Here is a 14,654-nt window from a genome sequence, read left to right as displayed (position 1 = left end):
ATGAGCGAGTGTAGACGATAGAGGGCTTTCAAGAATTCGCTTTTTTCTTAACCACATGGACGGCCGTGTTTGTGTTGCTTAGAGATTCTCCAACAGTTTTGGCCTGTGTATCAGTCTGAGGAACCCTAAAAGGTACCCCAAGTATCTTTATATTTTTACATAACATTTATATCATTGACTATTTTTTTTTCTTAAATCGGTTTGCATTATTAGAATGAAAAAGAGACTTAATTAGCCTATTAATTAATTAAATTCGATAGCTTACAGTACTTTTGAGCTGAACTGGTCTATTTACACCTTTAAAATGGTCTTTATTCTACTTCACACACTCGACTATATGTACATCCACACACCAGAAGTGTGAACATGTGGTTTGACAAGCCTGAGTTCAGTCAGATATCAGACAAATTTACCCCAGCCTGAAACCATCTTCATTGTGATCATGTTTCATATTTAATCATGAGCACTTTAATCATTCACTTTACAAATACCCCATATATTAGGAGGGAATCATTTATGAATATGCCTACACAATTACTAGCACAGTTGTTTTCATTACTCAATCCATGTACAAAATACTATGAAGCAAATGAAACCATTTTTAGTTTTGTTGTAACTTTGTGTGTGTGTGTGTTGCAGCAGTGACGTAATGTTTTTCTTGTTCTTCTGTTTTTCCTTTACATGGAACATTATGGACTCATTACAGCTTCGGTGAAAGGTTGTTTTCGATGTCGTAATGTGTTAGAACCAGTATTTCACACAAGCAAGGTGAATATATTTCCATCAAGCGATCAATGATGTGCCTGTGAAAATATATAGTGTAGATTCCCAAACTTGAATCAGATTTATATGCGATAAGCAAATGAGGGAAATGAGAGTAAAATGTTTAACTACTTTTTATTACAACTGGCCACATATTTGTAGAATAAACATTTTGATATTATACAAGTCATGGTTTATCTATCATTTGCTAGGCCGTATGGAGAGATTGGTTTACACATCACTACATAAAGCACAGCTAATACCTTAAAGAAATAGTTCACCCATGTCTTTCTTCAGCGGAAGATATTTTGAAGAACTATTTTTGTCTCTACAGTGATCAGTGGGGTCCAAAACCAACACTGGACCTGAGTGACTTTCACTGTATAGACATTTTTCAAAATATTTGTGCCCTACAGATGAATGAAAGTCACACATGTTTGGAACAACATGAGTAAGTCTATAAAGCTCGTTTTTGGCTAAACGACCCCTTTAAGCAGGTTATTATCACAATGAAAAACTGTTCAGGCAGCATTGTTGCTGATTAAGAGCTCTCTGAGCAAAATATTCTTCTGAGCTGTCCTGAGATCTCAGCAGACAGCATGCTGTACCTGCTGTTGAAGTTCCACAGGGACCTTGCACCATTACGAGATCCGTCTGTGTCTCGTAGCGACAGAGGGAAGGACAGCGGCCAGTTGGGATGAAGGGGAGATGGACGCAAAGACGACGAGCCCCAAGATAGCATCTGGTTGCTGTGCTGGGTGGCAGACTGGCTCAGCCCAGGCAGCAGCTGAGGAGGGGGTGGTGAGGCCGCAGATGCTCTGTGGGCCGGAAACAGTTGTGGGTGGCTTGGTGGGTCGTTGCTGGAAGAGACCTGTGGGTGAGATGCTGTGTCTGCCTCTACTGGGTCAGCACTGTTTTCCAAATGGCTAATCTGTGAAGGTAGGTTGGCACTTTTAGGAGGCACCCTCAGGGGCGAGATGAACGGAGATGAGCCGTGCCAAGAGTGCAGCTCTGGAGCTTCTGGAGCATTACCGGTAGGCAAACCCCACAGGGAAGGCTTGAGATGGCACGCAGTGGGATAGTGGAAGGGCACCACAGGATGATTGACATCCAGACCTCGCCCAATCCCCATGTGATACTGCAAACTCAGCACCTCGGCCCGGAGCTGGGCGTTCTCCTCGCTCAGCGCCATAATTTGCCCCTCAAGCATGAAGTCGTTGAGTCGTCGCTTCTCTCTGGAACGTTTGGCGGCCTCGTTGTTCTTCTTCCGTTTCACCCAATAAGATGCGTCCTTTTTCTCAGTAGGAGTCATCTCACGTTTACGTCGTCTGTTGGTCATGAGCGGGTTGCGGTATGACTGGAGGTGGAACAGTCGTCGTGCCAGTACAGATGAGCCGGTGAGTGGCAGAAGCCTTTTTAGACTTCCAGGGTCATCTTTGCTTGTCAAGATCTCGCCCGTGGAGGAGGGAAGACAAGCATCTGCTAGATGCTCGGGACTTCTCATTGTACTCATTGTTCTGGAAAGATAAAGAACTTTATCAGTTGGACAAACCAATACTTTGATTAAAAACTGGTGGTGATATTAGAATTTAAGAAGAATAGTGCGAAAGCTCAGGATTTTTCCTCTTCCATGAAAGAATATGCCTGCACTATTAAATGCAAGTTAGTTTCATTACCAATTATTAGCGTTCATAGTGTAGTTTCCTGTCTGAATGAGGGTAAATATAGATGTGAGAAGCTTGCTAGCCTAACAAGGAAACGTGCTGGGCAAATCCTAATTTTAAATTAGCAAAATAATGATATAGTTTGTGAGAAATGCGATATGCACAGTTTATGATGATGTTTGATTGGATCAAATACATGCAACCTTGATATGATCTATTTTTGAGGTCAACCATGAAAAAGGATCTTGACTTGCTAAAAGCAAGACAAAAAAACTGCATGGTATTTGAAACCATTGCATATCTGCAAAATTGACATTGCATCAATTGGTGGCTATTCGTTTTTCTCCAAAAGCGATATGTTTGGTGAATATGAAAACTACCTCAGTTTCTTGCAACAATCCAGATATATCAATCCAGAGTTAAACTACTGCATGATTTGGTTTTAAGTTATTTAATGAATTGAGTATTTGAAAGTTCACATACAGAATACTAAGTATTATATATATAAGTACTACTTTGCAAAGTCTTAACTGAGGAGAACCGTTGCGAGAAAAATTGCTTTACCTTACCTTACGGTGCTGTCACAGGAATGATGCTAGAAAGTATAGATGAATTAAAGGACATAAGCTTAAAACTAAAACTCTTTGGCTGGACACATGCAGACAAACTCTGTCAACCAATGGCAGTCAAGGTGGCACATGTCATCTGCGCACATATGCCTACTGCATGAAAGGAGCTGTAGTAGGTGAGCACCACATCTTCCTTCCTTAGATATGGAGGCGGAGACTAGCAAACAAGTATCTCAAACCAGTGGTTTGAGTTATGACTCACTTTTTTGTTTGTTCTACTTTTAAAAGAATGAATAAAAGAAATTGTTGCTGGCGCACTCAGCATCTTGATGTTTTGTTTTCATTTTTGTTTACACATTGTCTTCCTTCCAGTGGTTATCCATGCCGTTAGCTCTTCATTTTAGTTCTAAACTAAAACTGAAATGTTTTGTTTATTGAATTTCACACACCATAATCTGTTCCTGATTTTATTTAAACATTTATTTTTAATGTCATGGATGCCCTGTGAAGTAACAATCGCACACTTCAACCAAAACTAGCACATTCATTAGATTGGCCAAACATACAGCACTGAGGCCCATCAGTGTAGCTGTATGTTCACATTGAGGTTATTTCTGCCATAATTCAAATAGCGTATGCTAGTATCGGCATATGTATATTACATTCTGCTTTAAAATGTACTATGATTACAATGTGTAAAATGCAAACAGCATATTTTAACGCAATTATTCATCATTTCCTAGTAAACCAAATTCTTCAGAAAGCGCTAGTATGTCATTCAACCAATTATAAGAAGTTGAAGCTCAGTAAACACCGAAACTGAAGATGGTTAAGGTCATGTAAAACAAACTGTCAATTGTGGCTAAAAAGAATAGATTACTAAGAATGACTTGCTTGAAAACAATAGAGGTTTTTGCAGAGTTTACGAATGGCACCTGGGACTGTCCTTCCAAATTTCCGCAGAAATTGTTTTTGTGTTCTAGATTATGACTAAATCTGTGTCGCTGTGAAACATAATGCAGGTGCATAGCTTGCGCCACAGGGTTACACAAACTTATTGAACTTCGACCTGTGGCAGTTCCACTGCCAACCACAAAGAAGTAAAAAATAGGCTAAAATCTTGACTATTAAATGCATAATGCAGGAAAAATATAATCTGATGAATGCGATGTTAATGCATTGTTGCCTTCACCTCATTTATGAGTGTAATGCTGTGCATCACCTGTGGTTACAAAACTCTGGTTTGACGAATTAGCCACACTTGACATTTTAAAACTGTGTCCTCAAGAAAAAAATGGGCCATGTATCGTTCGCTAAAAAAACACAAGATGTTGTTGGTGTTCAACAGGTGTTGGATCATATCTCAGGCTTGGGGTCGCAGTGGTCGCGAAGAGTGTTGGTGGGGCGGCATACCTGTTGGTGTTTACCGGTGACTCATCGAATAGCTGTTGGATTCCTCTGTGATTTTTTCTTCTTATTCTTATACTTGGTGACTCATAACGCCACCTCAAAGCTCCACAGAACTCAAATGTTTTAACATGGGACATAACCTGTAGTTCAGATGTACCGCTTTGGTTACCGCACACAGCCCCCTCACGTGGTGCGAGCATTCACATGCGCAAATACAGTTCGGGCTTAGCCAGGTAATCAGTTCTGAATGAATGAATGAATGAATGATGCATTTATATAGCGCTTTATTGTGTATTGCTGTACACCCAAAGCGCTTTACAATCATGTGGGGGGGGTCTCTCCTCAACCACCACCAGTGTGCAGCATCCACTTGGATGATGCGACGGCAGCCACAGGACAACGGCGCCAGTGCGCTCACCACACACCAGCTACAGGTGGAGAGGTGAGAGAGTCATAGAGCCACTCAAGTGTATGGGGATTATTAGGAGGCCATGATAGACAAGGGCCAGTAGAGGGAATTTGGCCAGGACACCGGGGTTACACCCCTACTCTTTACGAGAAGTGCCATGGGATTTTTAATGACCACAGAGAGTCAGGACCTCGGTTTAATGTCTCATCCGAAAGACGGTTCTAACATGTTTTTGTTAAAAATGTAGATGAAACGGCTAATTTTTCAAGTATGCTGCAATGGAGCGTGTGAATGAGGATGAACGCTCACCGCAGCTGGCGCGCGTTGAAGTTTGAACTTTCAGGCCTCACCTTTTGCATACAGTTCAGCTGCGTTGTTTGTCTGTACAGTAACTCCAATCACCCCTGTTTCTTTCTCAAGTGAATTCAAACCACTTCCTGTCTCTGAGTTGTCAGTGTTTTCTCCTCACAACGACCTCATTTTAACTAGCCCCTCTCCCGTTTTTGACTCGTTCGTCGGAACAGAAACTAAAGCAGAGCAGCAGACAGGGGTATACCCCAAAAACCTCATTCGAGGCCACCTACTCACTTCCCATAAAACAAATGATTTTGCTGATATTTTACATTAGATTTTGATTTTAGATAGATTTAGATTAGGTTTTGGAGCGCTGATGCCATGATGTTATCTGCACGCCTTTCATTCATTGGCGTATTTAGTTCAAACTCATGAGGGATGTTGAAATTGTAAGCAAATCGTTGTTTAGGGTGGCAAGGATGGATAGAAAGGCCTAGGAAATGGTGAGACTTGGCATTTTGCAAGAAATGCGTCCAGTATAGATGTTTATGTGAATGTTTATGTTTATGTGAATTCAGAAATTAGAGCTTCTGAAATCTAAAAATGTTGCAAATTAGCTTATATAGACTTATATGTATAACAGAGCTTGCTGTTGTTCAAAAGTCTGTGATTTTTTTTTTTTTTTTTTTTTTTTTTTAAGAAATGAATACTTTTACTCAGCAACACTTAAGACATTTATAATATTACATCCTGAAGAAAATGTGTAACATTTTCCACAAAAATATTAAGCACCACAGCTGTTTTTAACATTAATAATTATAATAATGTTTCTTAAGCAGCAAATGAGCATATTAGAATAATTTTTGAAGGATCATGTGACACTGAAGACTGGAGTAATAATGTTGAAAATTCACCTATAGAAATAAATTACATTTAAAATATTTTCAAATATAAAAGTTATTTAAAAATGTACTTTTTCACAATATTGCTGTTTTTTCTGTATTTTTGATTAAATAAATGCAGCCTAGGTGAGAATAAGCAACTCAAAAACACTATCAAATGTTACTTGACCTTTGACCTCTAAGAGTGATTGAGAACCTTTCAGCTTTTCTCAGAGCATCTAACAAAACAAAATGCTCAAAAGTTGCATAGGCCATAAAAATGTGATACATAATGTCTGGATGTTTTTTTTTATTATTATTATTTGTTATTAACTTTTAATTTTAAAATATATTTAAAGGTAATATACTGTATCAATAATAATAATATCTTATATTTGAATTTGCATAAAGTCGACTACCTTTTTAGATGATCACTGCACACTCTGTTCATTCTCAACTAAGCTTGAGGTGCATTCTGGGATGCTTTTGAATGAAAAAGGCAGTTTTGTAATGAAAATGATATATATGCACCACTTGTTTGTCTACACAGCTAATTTCAAGAAGCACCAAATGTGTCCAAACTTTAGGCTGGTTTAGTGTACATACTGTAATTGTCAAAATAAAAATATTTTAAAGGTTTTTCTCCATTAATGTTGAGCACTCAAATAGCACTGTATTTGAGTATTCGGTAACACTTTATTTTGATAGTCCACTTTAAACATTCTACTAACAGTAAGTAACTTTGCAACTCATTAGAGTATTAGGAGAGTGTCTGCTTAATATCTTCTAACACTTTACTTTGATGGGCCCACAACATAATGACTAGGAGAAACTTTGCAAGTATATGTCTACTTATTCTACAAACCCTAAACTTAACCTAACAGTCTACTCTGAGAGTTAGTAGACATGTAGTTGCAAATGAATTGCGAATTAGTTGATGTAGTTGAAATGTTACTTATAGAATGTTTAAAGTGGACTATCAAAATAAAGTGTAACCGAGTACTCAAACAGAAATATAACACACAGTGACTACAATACTATTCTCTGCTCTCAAGAAGGCCACACACGCGTTTACAATATGCAACCTGCGGTTTTGTCTTTTCATGCAATTAAAAATATCCACTGTGTTCTGATTGATTTGAGATCACTGCTACAGTTTGATCGTAAGGTCATGGCCATCAACAGACCCTTCACTAGGCCTCCATCAACACCTGTGGAACCGCATGCGGTGAGGCTTTCAGAGCGAGATATGTGCACCCGTTGCGTTTTGACAGGCTTGGAGCAACAGTTAAACTGTAATGGAGCATTGCCAATAGCAACCTGGTCAACCGGTCACAATGGCTCTGCAGGTCTGGTCTCCTCTCATCTCGCAAACCACTCTGTATCTGAGAGAGGCCACGTGTAAAAATAGATGAGCTTGATAGGACTTGATACGTGTTATCTTACGCACACACATGTATGCGCATTCAAACCTCCTACACGGCTTCAGTGCAGCCCACCGAGTTTTGATAGCCTAAACACAGGGGCCACTGTAAGGGGAATTCTTTTATTTATGATCTTAAAAGGGTCATGATATGAAATGAGGAAGATTGAACCACTTTGGGCCTTGATATGCTCTTGCAGCAGGTGAACGGATGCTAATTAAGCTGCAGTGTCTTTGGCTGTCACTAGATGGAGCGCTAGTTGAAGAGCATTGAAACAGGAGCATGTGTGTTAGTGATCCAATTAAAATTAATAAATAAATAAAAAATAAACATTAGATATCACAAATGTCCTCACTGTGGTTATCTGAGAGATGTGTCTTCATTTGCATCTTGTACAGGCCGACGGACCAGTCTTCTTCACACCTAATGCAGTTCTCAGACACTTTTAGCGCTAGTAAACTTCCTGGCTTAAGTTAGATTGTTGTGGCATATTGCTGATGTGTAAAGTTATATCTGTTTCCATGAAGCAAAAAGGAGAAGTGAAAACGATAGATGACAACAAAGAAAACAAGATTAAGGCATAATAAAACAACATCTTCTCAACTTTTCATTCCGTGGTGAAGAAACATTCACGTTTGAAGAAGCTTCAATGTAAACTTGCACACACAACCCTGTTGAAGAAAAAATCCCAGCATATGCTGGTTAGGAGCATGGCTGCCGGTTTGAGCTGGTTTAAGCTGGTTCTTAGCTGGTCATGTGCTGGTCCTAAGCAACTAGCTTCTGCTCAGGACCAGCTTATAGGGCCAGCACATGACCAGCTTAAACCAGCTCATGACCAGCTTAAACCAGCTCACGACCAGCACATGACCAGCTCATGACCAGCTTAAACCAGCTCATGACCAGCTTAGACCAGCTCACGACCAGCACATGACCAGCTCATGACCAGCTTAAACCAGCTCATGACCAGCTTAGACCAGCTCACGACCAGCACATGACCAGCTAAGCACCAGCTTAAACCAGCAGCCATGCTTCAAAACATACCTAACCAGCATATGCTGAATTTTTCAACAGGGAATGGCTCGAAAAATATCGGCCTGTGGAAAATACACGATGACAATATTTTGAAAAAAATAAAATAGAGTTATATATAATACAGTATAAAATATATGATAAAATATCTAATATATATATATATACTGTATAACCTTTTTCAGACATCTGCCCTGAAGAGTAATAGAAGTTGACAATGCTTATCGTTCTCTCTTTTAAGGACTGTCTGCAAACTTAGTGCATTTCTGCCACCTACTGAGCTGTATTAGGGACCACAAAAACCATACATTATTACATAATATAAATTATATACACAACTTTGTGATTATTAATAGGCTATTTAGTAATCTATTATTTTTATAATAAACAGTCAATAGCTTAGACACTCTACACTGCAATTTCTTCCTCATGATTTATGTTTATATATTTTGTTATAGACTTATAAATTGTGAATACTTATGAATTTCACGTGTGTGTGTGTGTATAGTTATATATAGATATATACTTTAAATGTACTATTTAACTTATGACACCCCCCATTGTCTTGTGTCTGAGGGGAAATCTGAGGGAAATCCCTTTTGGAATTGTGTGTTTATGTTTATTTCTGTTTAAGGAAAGCACCTATAATTTTTGTTCCTTACTTCTCATGTTATTTCAAGCAGTTACACAATGGGTAAAATTCTGTCTTAAACCCTAAATGTTACGCAGGAACATTTTAATCTGCACTGAAAAAAAATAAAGATTTTTTGCTTCCTGTTCAGTTGATTGAATTAAAATGAGCTGAAGTAACATGATTATTGAAAATTTTATAGCCACTTGATTGACCCTTCACAGGGAGTTTGATTGACAGGTGATCTGACCAATCATAACGCCGAATCTGCCATTTGGTCCGATAAACAAACCAGACAGGAGAGTAGATTAACGTTGGTTTGCTTGAACTTGTTTGAAACAAGATAACTTCTGATGTTCATTCATGTTTATTTTGTGCTTTAACTAGTAAATACGAAAAGATGATTGGTTTTTGAGCTGCTTGAACTGAGGCACCACAGCGATCTGTTGCGACATATTAAAGGGCCACAAAACAGTATTTATTGTTTGAATTTCTTTTAAAATGCCAAAATTGTCAAACTGAGACTTTGTTTCATACCAAAAGTAACCTGCTTTGTCTTTTTTTGTGGGATTTTGGGGATTTTTTGATCATCCGCTAAGCAAAAAACAGTGTGATTGGTTAGAAAAACAACCTGAGTCAGAACTGAAGGCTTAATTATGCAATGCACTTAATTTGACCTTTCGTTTGCAGAGTGATAAACAAATTATAAATAATATCAACCATGTTTATTAATCAAAAATACAATAATTAAATGTGCAAAATAACCTTTTTATTTGTAAGATTTCATCTGAATATTTTTGCCTCTTTCTTATTTTGTCCTGTCATATTGCAGAAGGGTTAATGAAAGAGACATGATGCTTATATTACTTATGGATTACAGGTTACATGAATGAGAACTGTACTTTACCTGGGTGAGAAGAAGAGGATGTGATGTGAACCATGGCTCTGCTATCAAGGAAGTAAAAATGAAATGTTTCAGTAAGCAGGTGTGGTTGAATCTCCACGTTTTTCACTGCTCACTTCATTTAACTGTTTTTATTTAACTAGATATTTAGTAATATTTAGTTTTACTACCTCTAATGCAAATGCATCATTGCAATATATATATAGGCTAGCTACAGTTTTTTTTCTACACAATTTGAGTAGCCAGAAACAACAACAAAATGGCTAATGTTTTGTGATATGAAAAATACAAATTTGTCAACACCAATAGCTTTATTTCAGTAGCTTATTATTTAATTATTTTCAATAGGCAAGTCTGGGAGACAATAAAAAAACTGTAGTCTTAATGTATTCTTTATCACAACCGAATGCTAGATTTGTCAATGTTCATAATAAATATTTGACGTGGCATTTAGTGTATCTGATTCAGACAAACAGACACATTTCATGAGAATCTGGAAGAAGCTGGAGGTTGCACTAGAATTTATTTTTTATATGTAATTCAATAATACATAGCCTACTTGAAAGTGCTAGCACAATAATCCAAGTAACATACGGTATAAACTCTTTCTAATTCACAAACAGAAAATGAGATTCTTCATCAACTGTGGGTCCAAAATATGAATCATATAGACAAGCATAATGTGGAAAATGAAACTTTTGATTGTCACGAGAGCTTGTCTTTAACCCTTCAGATGAATTCAGTTGGGGAGTTCAGGTCAACGGCTGCTTTGGTGAGTAGTCGTGCTACAAATCTTTCCGATGTTTACACCGGAGCCGTTAATTATGGTATAACTTTGAAACTTTTTAGGTCATACTGACCTGGGAAAGTCACTAAAGTATATTTATTAAAACATACTGTTCCTAAAGGGTTGTTGCCATGGTGTAGAGATACAAAAATACCCCCTGACCTTTCTTCACCATAACCTGTTTCAATGAGCGGCAAACGCTTTCTTAGTTCTTGTTGTGGTCATGCAGGTTTGAGGTTTTAATTTTCCTAACTGTGATAAAAGGTTTTACACATTTACATGTGACAGCATATGTGTCCTATAATGTTGTTTTCGTGATGTTAGTTTGGATTCACCAATATTATAATATAGCATGTCATACTGGCGGACATGTCAACTTCCCAAAAGTGTTTCATGTCAACTACTGTTATAAAATGAATTTTGCAAACCACGCTGTTTCTTTGAAGACAAAAAAAATATTTCAGGATAGCGTACTTCTGTTCTTTCTCATTATTTTTATGTATAGCCTCCAAATAAAATTATTATTATTATCATTTATAAAATTTAAAAAGTCTTTTACAGATGTTCACAAGCATACATTAGGCATTTATTAGAAATACAAAGGAAACTTTTAGTCAATAGACTACTTTTTATTCACCAACCACCATGGCACGGCATGTCACCACACACTAATGGCAAATTAATACAAAGTTTAACCTTATGAATCATTTGCGTAGTGCCTAGTGGTTAGACTACGGTTAATGGGGGTGTGAAAATATGCTGGTTCGTGCATTTCATTCAGTCCGTTCCTTTATTCGCCTTGGTTTATCGCAATTGTGCTGCTCCTAAATGTTCTGTTTATACGTGGGTTTAGAAATCTGCCCATTGGTGTAGTGAGTGGAATTGGAGAACTTTCATCTCAACCAACACTATTTTCACATAGAGCTATAATGTTGTTCTGTCAGTGAACCACACAGTTTTATAGAAACATTTGTGGGTAAGAGCATCTCCCTATGGCCAAACACTATAACTGATTGATTTCAACTGACTGATTTTTCACACAGTATTGAATGCAATTACAAATAAATAATGATGCCACAGAAATATACAGTGCCCTCCAAAAGCATTGGAACAGTAAGGCCGATTCCTTTATTTTTGCTGTAGACTGTAAACATTTGGGTTCGACATCAAAAGATGAATATGAGATGAGAGATTAACATTTCAGCTTTTATTTACAGGTATTTTCATCTGGACCTGATACACAACTTAGAAGATAGCACCTATATATATATATATATATATATATATATATTATTATTATTTTTAATTTTTTTGGAGCAAATATCTAAACATTCTGAAATGAGTCATTCTGGGAGTATGTAACTTAATATTACAGGTTTTTAAACTATGGTAACTTTTTGATGCTATGATAGCTTATGCCTTCGTCTCATTGCATTGTGTTCATTTAGCAAAATCACTGCTGAAGTCTGTTGCAGATATGATATTCATACATGCATATAACTATGGTTGCAGGGCCACAGTCAACTCTACAAGGAGGAGCCATGCTATCAAAGTCCTGTAAAAACAAACCACAGACCCAATTGCAAACACACAATCATGACACCACACACAGTTAGCATCAAATAAGTAACTAAAAGCTAACTTATTAAAAAAAATGAACTCTTGAACATACATCAGTGTGATATCAACTACCTAAAATAATGGAAAACATAATTGGGAAAAAATCCATTTGAAGTGTAATTTGATTGTTTAGTTTGGCTCACATCCCATTCGTTTACATGGAGAGGGCGGAGCTAATGACCTATACTGCAGCCAGCCACCAGATGGTGATCAAAATATTTTATCTTCACTTTTCAGGATGTGTTCAGAACACTTGGGCTGCATCTGAAAACTGCAGACTTCCCTATTATATAATAAAAATAATAACTCTGAAAAGATTAAAGCCGACCGATGCTCAAAAACCACTCAACATTGCCTGATGGCCGACCATCGGCTCGGTGTGTCCCGGGCTTAAAAAGGGATAGTTCAACCAAAAATGAAAATCAACCCATGATTTACTCTCAAGCCATCGTAGGTCTATATGACTTTCGTATTTCAGACGAATACAATCAAAGTTTTATTAATATGTCCTGGCTCTTCCCAGTTTTATAATGGCATTGAATGGGTGTTGAGATTTTGAAGCCCAAGAAAGTGCATCCATCCATCATAAAAAGTGCTTCACACGGCTCCAGGGGGTTAATAAAGGCCTTCTGAAGTGAATCGATGCTTTTATTTTGCTTCAAACTCTTGACCCCCATTCAATGCCATTATAAAGCTTGGAAGAGCCAGGACATTTTTTAATATAACTCTGACTTTATCCGTCTGAAAGAAAAAAGTCATATACACCTGTGGCTTGAGGGTGAGTAAATCATGGGGTAATTTTCATTTTTGGGTGAACTATCTCTTTAAGACAGTGAATTCCACTCATTTAACTGTAGTGGGGCTCCAAAGTTGCAAAAATATACAAAATTACATGCAGATGCTTATAAAATACATTTAACTAATATAAATAAAATAAATGTATCTTATTTTATGGATGTTTAGATATTTTACAGAAAAACTAAATGTTGTGCAGTTTTATGATTAATATATTTTAAAAAGTATTTTTATTATATTCTTGAAATTATCATTTCAGTCATTAGAGAAAACTGTGGAGAGATTATTGTCTAATTGGCTCATGATGGCTGTCTAATGCCTCAACATTATTATTATTATTATTATTCCAACTGCAGAGACACCAAGTTCTGTCATTCCATTACTGAGCTGAGCTGAAGATCAAACTGAGAAACATGGCTAAGCAAAGACTAATTTAAAATATTCATATTTTTAAAAAAAAATTTCCACCGTGCAGATTTCGCTCTTGCTCATTTCAGATTCCTTCGCAGGCTGCTGCTGGTACACGGGCACTGGTCATACTACCGCATCTGCATCCTTCTGCGCTATTTCCTCTACAAAACCACTGCTTTTGCTCTGGTGCACATTTGGTATAGTCTCGACAATGACTTCAGCGCTCAGGTAGAGCAACTAGGTCACTTAATCCACTTTACACCCACCAACTCCAACCACACTGCAAAAATATGTCATTACAGTCAAACTGAGATACGTTGAGATGTACTGTAACATGTTTGAAGGAAGTCAGATCATTATCAGAAATCAAGATTGAAATTCAAGCACGATGACTGAGACCGGATAAGCCATACGCAATTGTAACTGTCTTAGGCAAATTTGTCTTATTGTATGATTTGTGAACATAAAAAGATGATTTGATTTGGTAAGTTGTAGTTTCAATGATATGATGACCTATTTATTTATTTAAAAATGCATAAAAAAGTGCAGTTTATGCATAGAATGATTTGAATACACCTACTCTATGAAGAGCATGTTTTTTATTTCTATATTCAAAATATCGAAAGAGACACAAGTGTCCTTATACCATAATAGAGAAAAAAAAGCCTAATTAAAAGAACAAAAATACTGAAAATAAAACCTTAAGTAGTTTTGCACAATGCTGCATTATTGTATTGTTTCATATATTTTAAAAATATTAATGAAAATAAACTTCCTCATTAAAAACCTCATTAAGGAAAGTTATTGAAATGAAATGCTTAAGTAGTTTAAAATTTGCATAATGTTTTATTATCGTCTTCTTCATCATCAAATCTGCTTAATATTTAAAAAAAAACTTTTGACTTCTTTATGACAAAGCAAGGCTAGTTAAAATGCTATGTGGTGCAACCAAAAATGTAACAATATCTATACATTAATAGTTCATAATATTTATAAACTATTCATCATCTTTAGTATAACTTGATGAACATATTTCCCTACCTCTCTTCATTATTTTGTATAGT

At 36.9% G+C, this 14,654-nt stretch overlaps 1 protein-coding gene across 1 annotated transcript; it reads right to left on the bottom strand.

Moving 5' to 3' along the window:
- Window positions 1–879: 879 nt before the first annotated feature.
- Window positions 880–3,207, bottom strand: LOC306867756 (uncharacterized protein). Its single transcript, XM_079413607.1, has 2 exons — window positions 2,996–3,207; window positions 880–2,279 (listed from the first exon to the last, which is right to left on the bottom strand). Exon 2 carries the CDS (start codon window positions 2,273–2,275, stop codon window positions 1,304–1,306), a length of 972 nt encoding a protein of 323 aa, XP_079269733.1. The 5' UTR covers window positions 2,276–2,279; window positions 2,996–3,207; the 3' UTR covers window positions 880–1,303.
- Window positions 3,208–14,654: the final 11,447 nt, after the last annotated feature.

Source organism: Barbus barbus, assembly GCF_936440315.1.
Source record: "Barbus barbus genome assembly, chromosome: 49".
In the NCBI taxonomy this organism is placed as follows: Eukaryota; Metazoa; Chordata; class Actinopteri; order Cypriniformes; family Cyprinidae; genus Barbus; species Barbus barbus.
This window is presented reverse-complemented; position numbering and strand designations above follow the sequence as displayed.